General features: G+C 36.6%; 1 protein-coding gene across 1 annotated transcript in view; it reads right to left on the reverse strand.

Annotated features, from left to right (window-relative positions):
• The window catches only part of MBOAT2 (membrane bound O-acyltransferase domain containing 2), a 94,497-nt gene that overhangs the window by 6,559 nt on the left and 63,671 nt on the right, over positions 1–24,267 (reverse strand). The window contains exons 6-12 of the mRNA XM_039715656.1: positions 17,536–17,590; positions 16,554–16,737; positions 10,608–10,800; positions 8,190–8,293; positions 7,782–7,846; positions 2,949–3,081; positions 312–463 (exon numbers count right to left, since the gene is read on the reverse strand). Coding sequence (XP_039571590.1) covers positions 312–463; positions 2,949–3,081; positions 7,782–7,846; positions 8,190–8,293; positions 10,608–10,800; positions 16,554–16,737; positions 17,536–17,590 — 886 coding nt within the window. The remainder of the gene's footprint in view (positions 1–311; positions 464–2,948; positions 3,082–7,781; positions 7,847–8,189; positions 8,294–10,607; positions 10,801–16,553; positions 16,738–17,535; positions 17,591–24,267) is intronic.

Consider the following 24,267-nt stretch of genomic DNA (forward strand, 5'->3'; position numbering starts at 1 on the left):
TTTCACAGGCTGTTTCTGGGAAGTCAATATCTAGTCTGGTATAAAATAGTTCAAGGGCAAATAGTAATTTCAAAGGTATCCTCTGGTTTTGTTTTTGGCTGGGTTTTTTCCCTTGCCTCCTGAAAAATAAGTCTGTTATGACAGGAAAATGTGAGCAGCACAAGACACACCATTCAAGCACTAGAAATACAGTTCACTCAGCTACAAATCAATCTTAGAATTGTATCACTAGAATAGCTTTAGAAATCGTCTGAGACCGAAAACACTTCTATTCCAAGTGAAAGAAAAGGAAACAGGTAGAACTTGCTTACCTGTAAAAGGTGAAAGAGGGTTTTACAGAGAGCAGTACAAATGGCACAACTGTGTAACTTATTGCTGCTTGAGTTGCCATCCATGTTACAATATCATAACACAGTTTAACAGCAGGAGATTCAACAAAATAGTGTCTGATATTGTTTCTTATCTGAAAAAGCAGGTAATACAAGTTAGCTGAGGAATAAACTCTGAGAGCTCAATTTGTTGCATTGACACAAAAGTCATAGGATGAATTTACGTGCTACAGTTTGGTCAAATATCTTTGAACTATTCAAAATGCCTATCAACTTCAAGAAGATTGGCTCAAATTCCCTGCAATTCATTGAGCATGGGAATTTAAACATTTATTAATTTAGACAGAATTTAAGTAAATTAATCCTATACTAAATCCAATGCAAATTTGCACTGCTTGTCTGAATGAGGAAGACATTGTATTCTATCAAGCCATTCTGTAAATATAGAGGGTTGGAGTAAGTGAAGGCCAGAATGTTTCTGACAAAAGCTTCTACATAGTAAGTCATTTTCATACACTAGTTAATAATATATATTTTAAGGATAGTAGGATATATATCAGAATATACAAAATATCAGTTCTAATTATATATTTCAGGAGTCTTAACTTCAAGTTAAGTGGGATCAATCAAGTGGGATTACTACAAAATTACTCAAATTTCTAAGCTGAATCTTCTTTTGTTCTAAAATTCTGCTCAAAAGATTTAATACCAGAAGTATTTAAAAGACCCAATTCCAAATCCCACATAGGGTTGGGTTCAGTTTTATTTAAGTCTATAATTGTAAAGACATCAGTAAATCTTTGCCTCTCTTTCCTCTGACTGAACTGTTATCCTTGCTCACACTCTTACATGCTGACAAACCAAGATGGGCTCAACTCAGCCTTTGACACCAACCTGATACCACAGTTGCCACCTCCCAGTCACCTGCACTGAAGCAGTGCTCTCTGTAAAAAAGCTGCACACCAGAGTACATTGTTCAGCTTCCTTAACCCTCAGTTTCTTTAGAACTCCTCGTTCCAAGGAACATATCCATAGCTAGATCCTGCTGATTTAATTGTTTACATTAAAAACCCTTTTTGACCCTCCTAGTTCTTCTTCTTCTTAATTGCCCTGTAGATACCACATTCCCACTCAGTCTTTTCTCAGTTAAGCTAAGTCAAACAAGTAATTCTAGCTACATACCCTTCATTCTGCCATCCCCCTCTAGTTATTCCTATGGTCACATGCAAGGACTTGTTCCTGAGTTCTGTAGAACCCAGATGAAGCTTCACAAAATTTCTTGTAATCTTGTATTTTAGGACTTGGAGAACAACTTTTAACACAAATCTATGGCTGCCACTAGTAAACACCCGGTTATGAAATCTGTAATGATTAAAGGCAGTAAAATAAGTTGGGTACATGCTTAGGCATAGCAGAAAGTGTGGATCACTGTTGCCAAACTTTGCAGTTAAAGGCTAGTAGAGTTAAATAACAAATATGCTCTAACATATCTTAGTTAATATTAAGTACCTGTTGGTACAGAAACTGAAAACATTTTTTTACTAGCCTATTGATAGATACATAGGAAACATGAATACAATATAGTCTAGCCCGGGATGAAGGGCAGTCAGCACTCCAATTTACTGGACTCATCTCACTAAGTAAACAACTTTTATCTGTGAACTGTCCCAGAACCTTGGCTTTTGCTCCAGCCCCTGGCTGACAAATGTAAAAAGTTCCCTGTGATAGATCTGGAAGTAGAAGAAAGCTGTATCTATTGTAAAGAAAGGAGTCAGTTCTGTCAAACTAGGACTATACCCATATCTTGTGAAAAAAAGAGAAGCATTTGTTTTATTGATGTAGTAGCAATCTAAATCTGAAGCACTACCTTCCCCTAGCTATTACAGCAACCACAGAGCAGTCTGCTTCATTTCTCACCCCCCTGGTTCTTTCAACAAAAAAATGTTGTTATGTTGCTCTGCTCTGATGTGCAATTTGCTCCTCTTTTCCACTGACTGACTGATAAACCTGTCTCTGTTCTTACACAGCTTTCTCAGGCAGAACAGCGAGAGATTTCTTGGCAGATTTGCTGTCTCCATATGGTTGTGAATAGCAACTGCAAAAGCTTGCTAATGTGACTGCACTACTGGCTGGCCAACTTGAAATAGTAACTGCACTAGAGATTTTTATGTGCTGCTTGGGGGGAAACATTCTTTAGTTATCATCCTTACAATAGTACTGGAGAGAAATTAGGGATGAGGCAGACCCTAGAAATATATAGCATTGATACCCAAATGTTAAGCTACTCATCGTCACTGATTTTTTCAAAATTATTTTAGATAACATCAACCTGTTCAGCATGCTACAGTACCATGCTAACAGTTAATACAGAGGAAGAGCTTCCACAAAAGATACAAAGGTCCTACAAAAATGTCATAGGCTGTGTATAGTCTTGTTTGTTTCCACCAATCAAACCCTCCTTTCCACTAATCATTGCCATTGTTCTCCTAAGTAAAAAAAGTAAACACCACTATCAGACAGATTGTGTATCGACAGTAAAGGGCATTCATGGAGCAATGAACATGATTAATTTGCTTTTACAAAACTTACTATTTAAGAAGATACTTGGTTGGTACTTACAGCTCGTGCTGCTAATGTCATTAGTACTCCTGTTAAAAATGTTAAATAATATCCTGGATAAACCCCATGCCAGATGGCAGAAAGAATGAAGGTTTGGATCGTTGGGCTGAAGGTGGCTCGCTCATAGCACACTCTAGCAAGTCAGAAACAATTCAAGATAAGTAACATGAAACAAATCACCCAGTCTTCCCAGCTATCATTTATACTTTTACCAGTTTCATCTCCAACAAAGAAATTTCAATGCAATTGCAGTTTTCTATTATTTAATAATGTTGTCACTGTATTATGGCTTACAAAAAATACTTAAAGGCATGCACAGCTCCTGATTCCAGCCCTCAGTGCTAAACTTGTGCTCAGTGCCATCACACATTGTCCTTATTCCTAATGAAGTGATGCACAAGCATCCAAAGATGAGTTTTGGCATTAATAAGGGATCTTGAGCCATCAAAGAATGTGTTTGAAAAGCTGCACTGGAAGGCACAAACCACCGCCAGATTCTTGGGATGAGTCAGGTATGTTTTCCATAAAATAAGAGCAGCTTATAGGAACAGGGGAAAACAAATAACTACCTTCAATTTTGAATAATAAAGAAACTACAGTTGAAAAGGTGTCTGTGTGACACAATTAGCTGAACATGACAATGAAATTGTAATAAATTTTCTAGTGCTGAGAGAGTATTAAATAAGGAGAATGCTGAACTCTGTGTTATTTTAAAATTGAGACTCTGAATTACTAGGCAAGGTCCTATAATAAGGAATTCTAGAAGGAAGAAGGGAAAAAGGAATCCAAGAAAGGTGGTTTCTAGAAGACAACATTATATGACACAATGACAAACCATCATGATGTGGAAGAATGATAGGAAACATGGTAAAGTCCTGATATGGCTTCATCAAGAGTTCTTTAAGGCCTTTAATGATCTGAAAACCAAAAAAGCAATAGGAAATATGGAAACAGATACAAACTAACAAAGCAAAAATAAACACCACTAGCATACATGAGCACAAATCTATGGCTAACATACAAGAATGAGTTTTAACTAAAAAGGCTATAGACATGAATACGTAAAAAGGTTTTGTAACCACACAGCAAGTAACAGAGAAAGAGAAGAGAATGCACATCTGTTATTCAAGATGACAAGCTAATAATACCAAGAGCCACAACATCCACTACCAATCTAACTACTTTACTGCAACTTCTACATAAAGATTACTGAAACCTACTCATGTAGTCCATGTTGAAGAACAGAAGGTAAAAAGACAGGATCTGAATAGGGAAAGATTAAAAGTGTAATTTTCTAATTTATTTTAGTCAAATAGATGTGGTAAGTTTTATCTTATGAGGTCTTCAGTGGGAGATGTGCACAACCCCTTCTTACTAAAGGGCTTCACTCACAGTGGCAATTAAGATGAGAACATGGGGCTGGCCTAATACTTAAAACTGTCTGGGGTCATTTCCCAGAACAGGTCACATTAAAGAGGAAACCAACATTGGCCAGGCTGAATAGTAAATAGAGATATTTTTGACAAAGAATCTATCAGCCTCAGGAGTAGCAAAGCATTGGGAAAATGTGCGCTGAGTCAGAGAGACATCTTAGAGCAAAATACTTTTCATCAAAACCTCATCTGACACTGCCAGAAGTCACCCCACCAACACAATGACCTCTGTCTTGGCCCAGACAGAGCATCCCTGGCAGACACAGAGTAGCTGCATCCAGACAGGGGCCTGTCAGTGCAGTGCACCATGCCAGGGAGCAGTGTCTCATCCCTGTCAGCTGCAGGCACATGGATTTGTGCCAGGCTTTCCTAGGGGGTATGTGAAATCACCAGATTCACACCAAGCTGGAGCACCCACATCTCCCACAGGCAGTGCATGCAAGCAGGGTTTTGTATCCCATCCATGCTCAGGAGAGGAGGTGCAGTTTGCATGTAATTGTGTACCTACATGTGTGCTTTTTAATCTGCTTGAGATTAGTTGCAGAAGAGTGTTTAATGTTTATTACACCAAAGCACTACAGACATATGAAATGTTATGTGTTCTAATACTGCTATTATTTCTTAATGTATATGACTGTTGGCTAATTACATCTCATTAATAAAGTGATACAAGTCCTCAATCTTTATTTGATTTAAAGTACTGAAATTATCCCTGGAAAGCATTCAGGAGCAAACAAAACTTACTAAATTAACTAACTAAATTTCAGTTGTATTAATGCAAGTGAGGCAAAACAGAACAAAAAAATTCCTCACATTTCAATTTCAAAGAGTAAAAGTAAACTTAAATGCTTCCATGGATTTAGCAATAATAAATCAAGTTCAAATGCTTCATTTGACAATCCTAGAAACAAATGAAGGAAATACGGTCATCACAACAGGTTGAGAAAATCTTTTCAAATATAGGTGGTTCAGGTTATCCATAATGCTCTAAAAGTGGGAAGATGCATCAACTGTTCAGCAAGGTACTGTCTTCAGTCTGGTTCTATGATTTCTTTACTAACTTAGGTGGTAGACTGAGAAGTATTTCTTCCACCTTGTCTTCCCTTCCTTTTTGAGGTGGAAGGTGGGATGGACAAGATGGCATTGTTTTCTTAGTAGAGAGCACTAGAATCCAAAATGATCTTGGCAAACTTGAAGGATGTTCTGAAATCAACAAGATGAAGTCCAAAGCATAGAACATCTAACAAGAGAAGTGGAAGACACAAACCAGTACCATTCCTGTAACATTACTCAAAAAGGGTAGCTGAGTATGAATATGGATCAACAGTATGAAACACTGAATATCAGCTAAGCATGAATCAACAGTAGATTGCTGCTGTAAAAAGGACAGATAACACCCTTTCTAATACATCACCGTATTATCCAAAGAAAATAATTATAATTAATCCACTCAAATTAATCTTCTCTGCCTCTAAAAAGCCAGGGAAAAATCTTGAAGGTCTTAGCGGAAGTACTACATCTACTCTAAGAAGACAGGAGGTTTGGAAAGATGCCAGAACTGAAAAACAAGAACCACAAAGGTTTTGCAAACATGACCAAAGACAAATGGGATGAGATAGTTTCTTTGGAAAAGAGAAAGAACGGGCTGAGAGGAACATAACAGCTTTCCCAGCCAGGAAACATTTTAATGCTATATATTGTTGATATATGCTACTATGTAAATATCTATTTTAACTCACATGCTTGTAACAATAATGCCTTTAAATTGCTGTATACCATGATCTACATTAAATATTTATTAAACCTATCTGTGATCTGTAGCTCCATTAACTGTGTTTTTTACAAGTTTGTTTTTACACACAATCAGGCTTTAACTGATGGTTCTGTTTCTATGATTTTCAGAAAAGAACAGAACAAATGCTAATGTCTGGTATTTCATGTGAGATAAATAGCTGAAGTTTTAGGTACTTCTATAAAGGGTAAAAAAAAGGGAGTTATTAAAAGTGGATGTTTAAAGTAATCCGTGAGTTTGTCCTCTATGCAAATTGTTGGAGCATTGCAACTAACCAAATGATTAGTAACAAAATATACATTCAACAAATATATAATATATTAGTAACAAAATATACATTCTCTACCACTATTTATGGACCTATTTTACTGGCAACAAAACTTTCACAGAACATCCACCTTTCACTTTGATAGAATCAATTTACACCATCCCCAAGGATTCCTTTATTATTGTTTTAAAAAACACTTATTAAAAGAGATGCTTTAATTTTTCTTCAATCTTTTTTTATCATCACCCCAAGCAATTGACTTTTTTTTCTTTCAATTTTTAACAGAAATATTATGGTTCTTCACTAATAATTTTTGTTTAGAATCATGTTTAGGAGATCGAAATTTTGCTGAAATATAACCTTTTCCTATTATGTTTTAATACTGTAAACTTCTGTTCTCTAAATCAAAACAGCTAAATCACATATTTGGTTTCTGAAATGCTACATTTCAATACCTGCAAATATTCAATTTTTTGTTGACTGCCCTAGCAATAGATTCCATTGACTATTAAGCCAACCAGAATAATCACACAAAATTCAATTTCTATTTTAAACTGGGTGAGCAAAATATTTAGGGATGAAATTATGGAAGAAAGAGAAAATACTATGAAGAAATTTGATGCAAGAGACATCCAGTTGCCAGCTATCCTAGAATAAGAGGTAAGTTCCAAGACAGGGTCTCAGTTAAACTTGTACTTGTGGATTGGAGATCAACTCAACAGTCTGACTGGAAGAAGGGAAACAACACCCATGAGCTACTCAAGAACACTTCTATTTTCTCCTTACCACAAAGAAGCAGGATGATGTAATTCCCAGGGCACTGTACCTGTTCCCCAGGCAAGGAAAAAGAGTGCAGCTGAGAGAGAGTAATTTGGAACTTTTGCTGACAGCACATTGTAGGGTTTGATGCCTGTCATACACTCACAATGGAAGGAGCAAAGAAAGTTCTCTCACAGAACATATGGAAATTCCTGTATCACTCTGTGGCTCAAAGTCATGCAGAGCCTTCACAGGCTGAGATGGACACTTTGCCTGCTGCTCTCAGCAACGTGCACTGGCTGAATGCTAAGGGAGGGAAAAAAGACACCTCCACAGATTAACAGTTCTAGGTTCCCTATGGCATGTGAAGAAAAACAGATTCTATCATAACCTCATAGTTTACACTTAGAGAGAAGTCCTAAACTCAGAGGCTTTACTTCAAGTATTACAAGAAGAATCTCCTGCACAGTTGCTAAACAAGTGATGGTTTGTGGGAGTTAGCTTCAAATGTTATACCATCTTCAAAGAAATACTTATCTCAGAAACTTCAGAAAAAAAAAATTCCTTTAAGAAACAAATACCTTTTGAGCCAAAGAGCTGTTTGGATATTCCAGTTATCAAGAAACATCTTGAAACTTGTGGAAAACTGTAAAGTAAAACAAACTAATTATTTCCATAATTGCGGAGTATCACAATGTGTTTCATAATTCTTGTGAATAAATTATAAACCCTCCCACCCACATTTGTGATGAGTTGAATAAATTATTTACTCAACTACTTCTAACCACAGAATAGTTTGGAAGTCAATTGACAAGTAGAACATGGTCAAAACAGACTATTTCCCACCCTTTTATAAAGGTGTGAACACAATTTTTTACTTAGAAAATATTCACTATCTAAAGGAACAAATGTGTAGGAAAAGTTACTGAAATTAAGAGGAACTACCTACATGGGCATGTGGGGTTTTTTTTAAAGAACCAGAAACAAACCTCTATTTGCTGGATTCTCAGATTTGATATTAGATCCCAACGTGTACCTCCATTTTTATCGTAGCCTCTAAAACCAAATCCCGCTGCATTATTAATTGCATCTGCTGCAATGAGACAAGAAGAAACAAATTAATTATAAACTGTATTACAAATTGTGCATCACACAACATGTAGTTTGTTAAAAACATTTATCGCGTTTTAAAGAATAAGTTTATTTTTTCTTTTAAATACTGAGGATCACTTGAATAAACAGAAAACAATCCAAGCAACACTAGCTTCCAATTCAAAAACTCACACAAAAGCATAAGAATGAGAGGTAGCACTAGCTACTTCACAGTACAGATGTTCCCTGTCTCCCATACCACCTACTTAGACTTGCTTGAGCAATCAGACAGAAAAACAAACTCAATGAGATGTATCAAGACTACAAAAGCTGGTTGTAATGATTTGAAACAGCAGCTCAATGTTCATATGCATGTCTTTGGTCTTCATTATGCAGCAACAGTGATGCTTAAAGCATAAAGATTAAATTGTGTGATTCCCTCCATGCAGGTGCACATTCACAGCACCCCATGGAGAGCAGCACAAACCTCACAGACAAAACCAGTGATTTTCTAAGGAATGCAGAGCTCGTCAAACTTCCACTAATGACACAAGGCCACTGTTACAACACCTTTGAATGTGAAGTATTTACAGTTCATGTCAAAGGTCAGATGTTCCAAGCAAACAATATTTTTCCCAAGGAGAAAAAGCTGCTACTGTCATCTGGACTATGCAGGAAAATACAACGGACCTCTACTGCCTGTCAGTGTCACTCATCAGCTTTGTCTGAGCTTTGTTAGCTCAGACACTAACATTTCCTCAACTGTATTTTCCAAGTTAGGATGGCCACACACAAGGAAATTACATGTCTTTAATTTGTAATATATTTACTTCCTTATGAAATTTCTTTTAAAAACATGTTTGAAAGTAACAAAATTTGCTGCCTTACATCTGATGTTGCTATGCCAACTTCAAATACTGGGCAATAGTTTCACCCTCAATTAGAAACAGCTGGAGACACAAACTCCATAATCTTTTGCAAGCTAGAATGCAAAGACTGTAACTAAAGTACTCATTAACTAGCATTTTAGTATTCATTTTAAGCAATTAATTTCATTAACACTTTTTTTTTTAAGTGTAAAGAATAGTAATGTACAACTCAAAGATGTCACATCCAGTAAAACTGTTGAAGCCCCTCACATTCTACTCCTACCATTATAAGTCTAGATGAGACAAAGTGGAAGGAAGAAGACTAACAAACTAGAAGTACAGAGTTGGCATAGTTTATTTTCTTTGGTATTTACCAGAGGAATGCTAACTCTACACTGCTAGCAAGTGCACAAAGAGGAATCCACCTGAAGTATTAAAGGTAAAAAAAAGCCCAACTGAAATTATTCGCTTTTCAGATGACAACTACTATTTATAGATGATGATATGGCTGTATAAGAACATAATATTCAAAAGTATTTCCACAACAAGCCTCAGAACTACTATACCCAGACAAGCTGAAAGCATTTAATTCATTGACCAGGAATTAAACCAGCAGCTGTAAATGAGTCATGCTGCTCTGCTACCCTAAAGCTTTCTTTACTGCATTGTTCCCACAGATTTTCTCTCAAAAGAACTATCAGACAAATATGTAAAACTGGAGAGGAGGAGGAAGCTGATGAAATCTGTTGTGTGAGCCACTTTCAAGATGTCAGCTTACTGAAATAAAGCATCTTCCTGTTGTACAAGTTGTTTTTTTACAAGTAACATGAAGGGAAATGCAAAATATTCTTTAAACTGTATAATCTGTTCAAGTGTCTTAAATAAGTTACGAAGCATGTTATCCCACCAGTCATTCAAACTTTTAGTAAACAAAGGCTAAAACTGAAGTGTCACTCATCAAATTCTGAAAATGCCACCTACTATTACAACAGTATCGTGTACCTGAATTCCAAATTATTAATTTTCCTTTGCAATTGAATAACATCAAGCAAATTACTGATAACTAACCACAGAAAGAGGTTAAAATTAACTTTCAAGATATGCCAAAAATAAAGGTACCAAAATAAATTTTTAAAAAACACAAACAGAAGGATTGTACATCAGACTAGATGTACTACTATTTTTTTTCTTTTTTTAAAGTTACTGTTCCTTGAAACACTATCACCCACCAAAAAGAGAGTGATCACTTCTCAAAAAGAGAGATACTATTCAATGTACTGAATACTTTGAAAGACTTAAATGCAATCACGTCTTCCTAAAGCCTCAAGAGGGCACTGGCACTTTTTAATACACACTTAAGTGTGCACATCTCAGATGACTCTCAGTACTCTCACATACTCATCAATGCTCCTTCTTTTATTATTATATTTTTAAACATATACTTACCTAAAGTCCATGCAAAATAATACTTGGGTCTGGCAGCCATAAGAGACACATACAGGTAGAAAAACCTTACAGGCCATGATGCTGTAGCTCTGAAGTTATCATCAATGTTGTATTCCACAGGCAAAGTTTTTGTAATAGTCATGTGGAAGAGTAAGGACAGTCCACAGATCAAGAGCTTCTGTGCCACAGCTATCTGAAAATTTAAGGGAGATTCTGTAAGCTTCATTTTTTTATCTTTTGGAAACAAAGGAAAGTTATAATCTTCCTTCCCTATACAGACATATACATACATTAATTTTTCAGTAATATATACTGGCAACTTTAAAATAGGTTATTAAAAAAATCTCTGTTTTACAGAGACTCAAGGAATATTGTTATATTGATCAAGTTGTGAGCATCACTTCCCATGGCCAGCACAATAAATCCAGTCTGAGTACAGTGAGTCTCTAAAAGCCAGAGGACCTTTTTCAAGTCACTTTGTTTTTCTTATTTTCTTGTCAAATTACTGAAGCAATTAAATTGCCAAGACATCATAACACAAAACATAATCTAGGACAAAGTAAGATTATTACTGCAGAGAATCCAGAACAATGGCAAAACTTCAGTTTCTTTTCAGGACCCTTTGGCATAATGCAGGTGTTCAATTTCTGCCCAACTCAATACATCAATCATCTCTGTTACATTATCATTTAAATTTTAAACCAACTAAAATACTGAAATGATTTATGAATTTCAGCCAATCAGTTCTAGATAGACCTGTTTTCCCAATCAGAGTAATCAAGCTACAGTGGTACAAATAATATGCTCACAGATATGTCCAAGTGTGTTGTTCAGACAGGACCTACTCAAATTCTCTCAAAACTCAGCTTTGCTATAACCACCACAGCAAAGAGCAGGTATCTTAGTAGAACTTTTCAAAGGTTCTGTTATAAAATGCACAGAGCAATATATGCCTGACACTGGCTGCTCTAAGCCACCAGTCTGATTCACATCTGAAGGGCAGACACCATGTTTTGTGAAAGATCCCAGTAACACACTAAAGCAAGCACCAACAAGAGCAGCTTGAGAGCTAATTCATTGAAATGTAATTTTCAAGCTTTTATTTTATGTAATCTCAATATTTAAACATTATTGTTTGAATTTACATTACAATGATACAGATAGTAAACTCGACAAGATAACAACCAATATATTTTGTTTGAAGCATCTGAACAAAAATATAACCAGAATCTGTCTGTGCTGCTTCCAGTACACCCATCCACTAAAGTCGACAAGATAACAACCAATATACTTTTGTTTGAAGCATATGAACAAAAATATAACCAGAATCTGTCTGTGCTGCTTCCAGTACACCCACCCAAGCTTTTAAAGATAACATCCTGCTTCACTGAGAGTTCAGCTCAACACCTAGTTCCAAAATAAAGGGCAATTTTTTTCCATGATACAGAATGGGGCAGTAAATGCCCAACTGAAAGCACACACTTTGGCAAGACACAGAGTATCGAAGATTCACCCACTTGCACAGATGTAAGAAGTGGTACAACTTGATCAAAGAATTAGACTTGGAAAAGCTGTAAAACAGTGAGGGTATTTTTGGATATTGCATATATTTCACTTGGCTCATCTCAGAGAGGATCAGGAATCCCAGCGATTTAAAATGAAACATCAGCCAGATAATTCAGAAGGCAACTACCTATTAATGGTTAAAGCTGGTGCTTAATTATTTGTTTCTACTTGCTTTCTAATTAACTTCATTTTAATACTTTATTCTATTACAAGAGTTTAATGTGAAGAGCATTAATTTTCTAAAAGCATTCCTTTGTTATTCCAGAACTATTAATAATCTCTCTCTTTGCTACAGCAGCAGGAAAGTTCAGTTGGCTTAACACCTTCAGCATCTTCAATAGAAATGTATGTTCATAAAATCAGTTGCTACTAACAGTAATGAATCTTTAATTCTGGTATGCAGTATCTGACAAATGCAAAAGTCTGATATCTGTAAGTATCAGAAGGCACCACCCCATGTTCTGAAGACATTTGCAAGGATTTAATTTTAAGGCCTAAGAAATAATTGCAAGTCATGTTCAATTCTGCAAGAGAAACAATACTTATAAGCTGGTAACAGTAACATGCAAGTTAAAACAGAAGTATGAATATATAAAATACGTTCTTTCCAACTGAACATGACCACAAAGTCTCAAAAAATGTTTTGGCCACTTATGATGTTATCTCTGTTCAAAGACCTGCTTTGTGCCACTGCCTCTATTTGCCAATTTTTCTGTTAGCAAACAGATGGCACTCACCTGCCTATTCAACACCAAATATGCTTTGTATTTCTCTGAAGGTTCTTAACTAAATTGTGGAGGTGAAAATACCTATTTTTTACAAAAGAGCATCAAGGTTTCAAGAAAATTTATTTTAAGAAAAAATAATGAACTCATACAGTACTCTGCCATAAACACAACTTTTTAATTTTTTTTAATTGCACTACTTCACTCAATAATTATAAATCCCAGCATGCTGACAGCACTTACAGGGATCAGAATCAGGGATAACAGTGTCCTTGGAAAGCTGTGGTGGAAATAAATCTCCCACCTCTACAAAGCTGGGAAGCTGCTGTTTCCAGACTGGTTTAAGCAGAGTTTCTGAAGGCCAAGCCAAACACAGGCTGCAATGCAAAGGAGTCCTGCCCTCCCTCCACTCCTTCCCTGCAGATTTGGCTCCTGCTCCTTAGGCTGACTCAGATTAGAGAAACAAATCAGATCAAAACCTAAATTTTTGGCATTTTGTGGGGAGGCATCTGTTGTAGAAAGGTGTGGTGGTATGTTTGGTAGGCTTTGGTGGTTTTTTGTTTTTTCATGACAAGTTATTTTCAGTCAAATCAAATTATCTGACTCAAACTACAACACTGTGCACTGAAACCAACAAAATCATTGTTCAATTTTTTAATTACCTGAAATTTACTGAAATGCATTTGGTAAAACATTCATTCACTTCCTATTACTTAACCTTCCATTGCCAAGGCATAGATGGGAAATCACTGAATTGCACAGTCACATAGGAGGGTTGGTCAATTTTTACAAGGATTAAGTAATTTGAAGTTTCATTTCATTTACTCTTTTAAGTTTTCAACATAGCAAAATAACTGTTTTGCTAAGGAATTAAAAGACAGTAAGATGCAAGATAACTTTGACCTCAGAAGAAGCACAAAAACCAAATTATTTTACAACAAAAAGGTAAAAAGACCTGTCTCATCCAGTTTTGATAAACAACTGGGCATACCTGTACAAAAATATGAAACATCATCAACATTGGGAAAGGAAGGAGGTACTTAAGCTAGAAGACAGTGCCAGGACAAAACTAGATGTGCATAAATTAGATGGGAATATAATTAGGTTGAAAGCTAGATACCTAATTGGAGAAAGGGGTTCAGAAGCAGCATTCTAATTGAAGAAATAAATGTAAAACACTCACAGAGCTCAGAAATTTTACCAATAAATTACTGCATAAACATGTGTAACATTTAAAAATAGATTTTAAAAAGTAGAGAGGAATCTTCAAAAATTTTATTTGAATGAACTTGTTCTTGATTTGATAAAAATCAGTACATAATACACAATATTGAACAGTATTAAAGCACATTATTCTGGAGAGGTTGGTACCTCAGACAAAAACTACAGATATTTAAGCAAGAACATTATAACCTGTAGGAAGATTCTGCATAATAAGCAAGAAAGCAGATATCTGCTGACAGGAATCTTGTATTTTAAGGGTAGCCATAATAAAAAGAAACTTACAAAGACAGATATTAATTTCTGAGAGTTGACACCACTTTGAGCACCAACAACTGATAGCTTGCAAAAAGGCACAATAGGAGGGATATAAGAAGTAAGTTTTAATATGGTGACTTGATTCATTTAACATGCAATGAACACAGCAAAAGTACTAATCCAAGTTAACATCATGCAGTCAACACACAGTATAGAGGAGGAGGCTGGCATGAACTACTTCAGTTATGTAATTGTATTTAACAAGAAATGAAACTTACTGTAACTCAGCTCAAGAATTCTTTTTTATTTATGACATTAACATTTGCTGATCCTCACTACATTTCAAATTTTTTTGAGTTACCTAAAAATTTATTATTCTTGAAATAATAACAATTTTAAAGTATTAATATAAAGTTAATGGTATTTAAACATACTTCTAGAACAAGACAAAGATTATTTTAATTGATACAGCAAATGCAGTAAAATTGTGTCATTCATCTTTCTCCAAAAGCACACAATACTCACTGGTGTTATAAAATGCAGCCAGATTTCTCTAACACCAGTTGGGAGATGAAGTATCAGGAGCATAAACAGCTTCTCTTTGTTTTTATGTCAAAAGCTAATGCAGCATAAATTGCAAAAGTTTCAAGCATCTTAAGAGCAAATAATTTTAAGGAAAACCACTTACCTGAAAGAAGAAACCGTCATAGGTTTATATTTATTTCTATTGATCTTGTCCATATTACTAGCAAGATTATGTGGTAAAAAGCCAGGAAGTCCTATCAGGCAATCAGTGGGTGTGTGTCCATTAGTACTGATACAGGCAGGTTTGGTTTACCTCCATTCATTTGCAATAATTTTACTACATAACAGTTTTCTGCAGAAATAGGATTTTAGTACACAAGACTTTACTGGGCCAAAACAATGTTTAGAAACAGGAGTGCCTGTGACTTTGTCAATACAACACATCAAAGCAGAGCATGGGCCCTGTGATGCTGATCTACACAAGGGATTCTCCGTGTCTTTCACCCTTCCTAACGTGTTCCACAGCTCAAGTGTGTGAGCTCATGTGCTCTGTCCATTTGTGGAGCTCCTTCAAGCGTCTTCATCCTCCAGCCACGAGTTTAGATTCCAGTTGTGCAAGTTACTGCAATCACACAGGATGAGTAGAACGGAACATGCAAAGAGTCCTCACCCACTTTCCAAGGATGGAAGTGGTTGGAGATGCCCCAAGTGGTTGGGATGCACTCCTGCTGGCCCAGCTGTGGGGCCATGACCTCTGATGGTAGGACAGGACAAGCAGATACATGTGGGAACGTCTCCATCTGCTCCAGCAACAGCTGGTCTCACAAGAGAAGCAGAACAACGGCAACTGGTGCTGGAATTAGCAAAAGCCATCCATGTGAAGTGTTCCAATTGACCCCATGATAATTCTGCCTCTTATGTGAAGTAAGAATTATCTTAGGCACATGTAAATTTAAATGCCTGATACATTACTATTTACGACAATATGAAAAGAGTGAAAAAATAATATTCAATACTCTAGGCATTAACCTAATTGGACTAAATTTTAAAAGTAACAAGTTTGTGAGCTTTTGATTTAAATTTAGGTCATACAATCTCTCCTGTAAGGCATGATCAACTGGATTATCTTCTCTATGTATTTGGTCTCTTCTCCAATAACAGACCAAAGGGAAAAAAAAAAAGACTTACGTGTCTTGAAGTACTGTTCACAGTGTTATGGCTAGTACATCTTTTGCTACACCTTCAGATCAAAATCCTTCTTTAATACCTCACTACATGACTGCAAACATGAAAAATGAAACTATTTATATTACTTTTTCAATTTGTTACATATGACTGGTTTTTTATGCACAGTATATGCTTTGAAGTGAACATGCATGAACAGTTTTAATTTAAAGATGGCTTTTTACCATATAAGCTTGTTAGAAAGCTCCAAATTAATCTGCTTTTATCCACAAGATCCAGACTGGAAACCATGGAGAAAATCTGCCTTTAAAAAATAAGCATATAACTTTTTGAACAGGGACCTATTCCGATGATGAATGAACTCCAGATTCAGCTCAGCAGTTATGCCTGTAAATGAAGAGTGCAAACCAAGCTTTCCATGCAATGATTCCATAAGCATCAGCACTGCAAGAGTCATACAGCTTACATTTGGGGAAGGATCCGTTTGTTCATACTTTGTATCTTCCTTCCCATTTGCTTCAGACTGTTGCAGTTGGTATGATCTGCCTTCAATGAAAGTAATATAGTCTTTGTAAGAGCATAACGGGCCTGCCAGGATACCCATGAAATTACAGTTGTAACTTAAATACTCCAGTAGACTTGGCATGCGTCTGTAATTCAAAGACAAGCAACTCGTGAGATGGATTGTGTAGTTCTTCAGGATTTGCACAGTAGGAAAAGTCATACCCCATGCTATTGCTCCCTCTAACTGCAGTAAATAGCACATGGACAAGAGCAGTTTGTCTTTTGTTATCACAGCTTGAAACATTCTGCACACAGCATTTCTTTCCAGTCCATACTGGGCATTTTGAGACAGACCTCCTGAACTCTACTGAGTCTCTCCTTGCCCAGTAGAGGTGTTTGACTGAAGCTGAGCCCAAGGAAGGAAAGGGAAGGCTGTTTTCCTAAGTGCTTGTTCAACTGTATAAAGTTCTCTATTTTTCCTTCAACAATTGAATCAATAAACAAAGGTTTGGGTTAACTGGCAATAATTTCAATTAAAGCAAATGTCTCAACATTCTCTTACCCAAAGCAACATACTATTTTCAAGTGTCCTGGATAACAAACTGAGAAAAGCCAAGTTAAATACTGAAAACCAGAATTTAACAATGTTTCTTCACCAGCTACTTCATATGTGTACGACCTGTTTACTAGCCTCCTATCCAATATGGCATTCATTTGCATAGACTGCATAGAACTTAGAATGTTTTTTTTAAATAACTATAAAATCTACTCCTAGTGATATTTTTCAGACAAACAGGTGTACAACTTAAACTAAAAATATATAAAAACATGGATCTATTTTATATGAGCTTGTAAACTCTGTCTTGAACCTGAGCTGTAGAAACTGCACAGAGCACTAAGAAAATACACAAAACATCCCCAAAGCAGAATGTCTGAAAGCCTACCTTACAGCCAAACACCTCTGTGATGGAGTCAAGTCTTCATTTTTCCGAAACATTCCTAGGGAAGAGGACAAGAAAAAGAAAAAAATAAAGAAAAGCTAAATCCCCCCACATTTTACTCAGCAGAACAAACCTCATGCTGTAATGTAATTTCTTAATGCCTCAAGCAATTTCAGAGCTATTATGTCACATAACATTTTTGCTGGAGTTAGATCAAACAATTCTTACTGAGAAAATTACAAACTTTCATATGTTCAGTTATATCCAGCGGTGCCTAAACGTGAAATCACGTGGATTTCAGGAAAGCATTAAGACAACTTGAAGAAAGTGTTAACAAAAACAATTCTCCTACATTAACTGAGACTTCAAAGTCTACAGGTTTTAAAATCCTTTATTTCCAATTCTGGAAACAGGACAAGCCCCAAAACATAGCCATTGTCATAGCCATAGTCACTGCAGTTTCAATGCATAAAAATATCACAGTCCAAGAGAGATTTCAGCAATTGGAAACTTACAGCAGACCTCAAGAACAGCTTTGCACTGCAAGTAAAGGCTGTGACCAGGCTCCAGTGAAGCAGGCAAGGCAGTAAAGGGTGCCACAGCCTTTTTCCTGAGCACTAACAAGAAGCTCTAACCCCTGCTAGCAGAAGGGGGCAGTCCAAGGCTAAGTTCAGCATCCAGAGTGAGTTTACCTTCTTGCCATATGTGGCTATTTCTGAAATGCTGGCAACCTATCCCTAAAAAATAGTCTTCAAAATCTGTACTCTCGTGAAAGAGAAAAGGAAAAAATAAGACTTTCAACATTTTCATTTATTATGAAATACACTAATTCAGGGAAACAAAAAAGTAAGCTCTCTCCTTCTGACAGCCCTGGCTAATACCAGCCAGTCCTGCCTGCCACAATGACCACTTCAGCTCCTCCTGCAGCTTTCTCTAGTGGCTCAGACATGCCCATGTGCAGCCATTTCCTGCTGTTCATATGTGCATTTTTTCTTTGCCAATGCAAGTACTAAAAACTTCATCCACATAGCTTCCTAAAGCAAATCAAATGCATGGGATCACACTTCAATTATCTTCCTCCATAGCAGTGCTTAAACCCAGCAGCCAATTTCTAATCAAGTTTGACAAAAGAGCAGGGCAATATAAATATGAAATCCTAATGTGCTTTACAAAAATAGGTGTTTCTATAGAAGATAGTCCTCCTGTCATAGAAAGGTTTCTTTCAGTCCCATTCCTTGATGCTAGTAAATCCACAGAGGGGAGCCCTTATACTTGATCCAAGGTAAGTTTCAACTGGAGCCAGGTTTTTTTTTAGATATCAAAATCAGTCAGCCTTATGACAAAAAAAAAAAAAAAGATTGAGGAGCTGAGGGGAAGTAAAAGCTAATTTAATTCTATGACTCATGGAAACACTTGTTGTCTACAAAGAAGGAAATTCTGTTGTCTTAGTGTGTGACTCCAGTGTGGCCATGATCTACACACACTTATGACTTCAAAACCACACTTTAAGTCTTCAACAAAGCTGAGAATACACAGGGAGTTACCAACTTGCCACCTCCTCTCTTTCAATATGGCCTGGGAAAATGCCTTCCTTGGTCCTGATCCATCACAGTCAAAAGTTATCTCCATTCACACTCATTCAAGGCAAGAAACAGAAGAACAAATTATCACTCCCTAACTTCATGCACACCTTTGATGCCTGAGGTTTTAGCTTTTATATTTTCCAGATTCTGTGCTGCTTTAGTGTGTGGGTCTGGGCTTCATATTAGGGGATGGTGAACTCTCTTCACAGAGTAGAGGGACAAAACAATTCCTTCTCTAGGAAGGAATCTTAGGCCCGAGAGCATAAACAGTGGACTGAAGAGAGAAAAACATGAAGGGACTTCATGGGCTAAAGCTGTAATTGAACAATTAGCTCCAATATGCAAAACTGGACCAGAACTTATAAAAGTGTGAGACCCCGTGCCTGGTCTCCCATTTGTGTGACCATTTTGGGTTCATCTTGGGTGTAGCCCTGGTTGGGCTCTTGTGCTGCCCAGGGTGTAACCATTGAGGCCTCCTAATAAATCCCTGCTTCATTCTTTAGCTCTGTCTAGCCTCTGTTCCAGGTCAGCCTTCACAAGGCATCACCTTCTCTTCCTTATCATTACATTTTCAAATCTTCTCCTTGGTTCTGTAGCAACAACTTTTATGCTGATAAAGGTACTGAATAAAAAATGTGGAAGAAGCATTTTGAAAGATTCTGTAACCTGTAAGGCCATAATATTACAGTTCTCTGGTAGTGAATCTCTGAATTTAATACAAACAGAAATTTAACACAAAGACACCTATGGATGGATGTAGATCCCACCACATAGCTAGTGAATTGTCTCATACAGAGCCTTCAGCCTCTCACAGCCCACACAATGTAAACTGACTGGAGCAGGAGCCTCCTTTGCCATTATATTCCACATAAGTATTTTATCCTGAAGTCAGAAAGAGGAAACGATCCAAATGAACTTGCATAAAGCCAGATGGGTCATTAAATAAAGGTAATTAGTCAAATGAAATATTTCATGCTACAAACATGTGACAAAAAACGGAGGAAAGAACCTCAAACCTGAAACAGAAGAATCTAACCACTGAAATATGATCTGTGGTTTTGGAGAGAAAGAGGGAAAGAAATGGCCTACTTAAAACAGGTTTTAGTTATATACATACATATGAAGTCATTAAGGCCCAAATTGTGAGCAATGCACTTGCTGTGTAAAACATACTGCATCCAAGTAAGTACTGCACCCACCACTACTTTTTCATTTCCCTATCTCACCAAGGTTTCCCTCCAGCCAGCAGATTCTTTGAGGTCAGGTTAGTGGATTTCCCTGTTTTGTTGGGTTTTTTTTTAAATGCCTTCTCAGTGCCTTGAAGGCCCATTTATCATCTTAGCACAGCATGCAAGAACATGATGATCTCTGTCATACTCTTGAAAGCTTTCAGGAAGCTACCATTAAGATTTTTTAAATTACAGAAAAAAAACATGGAAACGGTGCTCTTATATGGCTGCTTATTCAATATGAGATGAATTAATAAATACAGATTGACTACTTCCCAGGCCATGGGAACACAGACCAGATGCTCTTATATGGCTGCTTATTCGATATGAATTAATAAATACACATTGACTACTTCCCAGGCCATGGGAACACAGACCTGATAAACCACAGCTGTTCTCTACCTACTACACACTGGAGATGAAGAACTCCCACTTCAGCAGCACACTGCTGCTAGGGAACTCACGAGGTTTTGTAGCCTTCCTCTGGGGATTTTAAGAATTGCTTTCTTCTGTCCTAAAGCAAGAGACTACCACAACAACTGCAGCTCCTTCTTACTACCAAATCACACAGCAGAGATTAGAGAAAATGTATTTTATTGAACATCTGTTAGAGAGGTGAAACAATTTGGTCACTCAGCAACTGTAACTCATCATCTCATCTGTAAAGCAGGAAATACTCCTATGTTCCTTCCTTGGTAAAAGAATTATGTAAATCACCAGTAAAAAAATTTCCCAAGTGGTCTACATAATGAGGAAGTTCAGACTTTACATTGCTTCTCCAGAGCCCATACGCTAATGGAAACAAACCCAACACCCTTAGGCACACACCACTGTCCTGCCACACAGATTATATTATAGGATATCATGACTGCTTCTGAGCTCTCACTACAACAGTGTTTACAAATACATCACCCCAGCTTATCCACTTTTGTATTTGTATGGAAATCTGGCTAATCAGTAACTAAAAATGCCTAGACATAGGGTTACATATTAATAATAAACATAGATCCTATCACACGCACTGTTGCAATTACAGTAAATTTTTGTAGTTCTGAAATGAATCACCGGCTGAGCCCAAATGCTTGTTGTTATTAAAACATTTTAAGATCCAAAGACAGACAATAACAGTTTTAGTTGTTATTACCACACTGGCAACAACAAAGGCAAATAGGTAGAATGCCCACTGAGTAAAATTGAAAAAAAAAACCACCAAAAAAGCAAGAAAATTTACAAGTCTTCATATCCAGAGAGCCATACAAGCAAAACACAGGCACAAAACTATACTTGGAAACTTAGAAGGGGAAAAATACAATATAATTCCTTTAACCACTAAGTACACATACTATAAACAAAATAATTTGGTAACTGATACTGAAATAATTAATCACCATACTGTCACTATCATAACAGAGAGCACATTAAAAAAACAAATAAAAATCAAGAGGTAAATGGAGACAGAGCATTAAAAGGAAATCCTAACCATCATAAGAAAGCAACAAGTTACCAAATAAAAACTCCAAAACAGCACCACACCATGGCAGTTTCACTGATATAATTAACAGAAATATTAGAAAGCAAAGTTTTTTGTTAAACAGCTGCAAATTTTTTGTTCTAATAAAAACTCCTTTTTGTCCCTTAACTCTGTTATTTGCCTGAAATGTCACCTAAATAAATCTAAATCTTCACATAAAGAATTAATATGGGCATCAACAGTTTCCAAATTACATAAAAACACTTTTGCCTTTAGAATATACATGTGAGATGCCAGGGGTAATCAGCAAAAGATACAAAGCAAATGTTAACACACTGACTACTCATTTTTGGCATTGCTCATTTGAGTGACAAGGAACTGCAAGGTCAGAACTATCAAAGACTGAAGTTCAAAATGTAGATCAGAATACATGAAAGGCATACTCCAAATCTCTTCAGGTGTAAGTCTGTGATCCATGCAAACTTCTGGAATGTTTGTATTATACAGCAAGCTTAAAGTACAGTACCACAGAATAGGCTGAATTGGAAGGGACCCCCAAGGATCATCAAGTCCAAATTGAATGCAATTTGCATTTTATTTCCCTGCTTAAAAAAATCCCTCACAGTAAAAGCATAAGGGTTTAACAGTTATAGAGGTAGCTGTTCTTTGTGTTAGGGATTCCATACAAGTTTTCAGCTTGGAATCAAGCACATCCACTTAGCTAGGCAGACACTTGGATATGCAGCACGAGTGAGCGGCCTTTGTGGCTACACTCACTTCACTCCAGGACCTTCAAATGAAACCAGCTGAAGACAACAAACTGGCTGCCATGGAAAGATCAAGTCCAGAAGGCTGGCCTTTACCAAAAGTCAACCTAGCTACTTAGCCAACCTGGAATCTTGATGTTTACCAGCAACTTCCAACACAGCAACATTTTTTTCCAGCTGTTTATTTTCATTACACTCCTTGGATGTACTGGTAAAAAATGAGGAAAGAAAATAAAGTAACTGGTGTTTAATATAGCCAAGCTGATGTGACTAGAGGCTCAGAGTGCCATTAATCACTTAAAATTATTTGCAACATTATCTCCTCTCCTGTCCTTAGATCTCTAAGTAATTTCCAGTGGAAGCATGCACTTTTGTAGAGTGAACAAAAGCCCACTGACAGCAGGGCTTGTTTTCATTAATTTTTCATGAAGGATCCTTTTTAGGTTGTCTAAGATTAAAAAATTTTGCTTTAATGCAATCTTAAGTCTCCCCTGCACATATTTTCTTATCATGTCATGACACCAGAGTATCAACTGCTTCTGAACTCACACTGGTCACATCAACTTTTGAAAGTCATGTTCACAGCTGCAACTGTGACCATCCAACTCGAGGAATCTGCTAAACTGCAGACACAACCAGAGAAATTCTTCCAGTATACTGTTAGTTACTACTCAAGGGCTGACAAAGAATTTAGAGGTCAACGAGGAACAAAATGTCAAGACTTACACTAAAAAATCAGTGTATAAAGCAATCCAGAAGAAAATACAATCTGAATTAATTTAAGTAGGAAAAAATCGAGTCTAGTTCATGATGAAAGTTAAGAATAGAGCTGACTAAATGAAACATTGGTCTCACAATTGCCAGGAACACTCACATGCTTGTTCCATACCACCACTCCACTATTTGCGCATGATGTCAGCAAATTCAGAATAGCTCTTTCCCCTAGCAAAATAATAGTAAGAGGAAGCATTCATGCTTGATACTAGAACTATTACTTCCTTATAATAACCTGCTTCCAGTAACTTGTGTATTCTGTACTTCAGTTGATTATAGATTGCAAAATTACTGCTTCTGAATATATTTTCTCTGGAAGGTGAACATCAATGTCTTTGACCAACTAAATAATTATTTATTTTCATTCATACAAAAATACTTAAAAAAGGTCTTTTCCCAACTTTTCATATTCCTGAAAGTTTTTCCCCACAGGCTTCTCTAGACAGTGCCACTTAACAAGAAGAGAAAAATAAATTAAACACCAAGAGCACTAAAGCCAGGATGCATATGAGACAGAACCACATTGAACTTCATGCACAGTGTTAATAAGCAATATCAGAACAGCAGGTGGCTTGATCCAGGTGTCTACACTCCCAAACCTTCAACTGACATCTGTAGCTCCAAGTGATTCAAGCTAATTGGACAGATTTATGAGATGACATTTTCAAACTCTAAAATGAAAATTCCTCCTTTGAATTTTGAGGTAACTAAAAACCCAGCTATCCTACCCATGAAAGCCAACATTAGGATTCATTGCCACAACTAGGGCCCTCTTATCTGATGGATACATCTGACAGAAGTCATAAACATAATTAGATAATCTCCACAGCAATCTGTTAGCTGTGAGTGTAATTATGATACTAAACAAAATGAAACACATCAAGGTTTTATAAAAATCAGCATATATGGCA

Source organism: Passer montanus, unplaced genomic scaffold, assembly GCF_014805655.1.
Source record: "Passer montanus isolate IOZ18808 unplaced genomic scaffold, ASM1480565v1 scaffold34, whole genome shotgun sequence".
Lineage (NCBI taxonomy): Eukaryota > Metazoa > Chordata > Aves > Passeriformes > Passeridae > Passer > Passer montanus.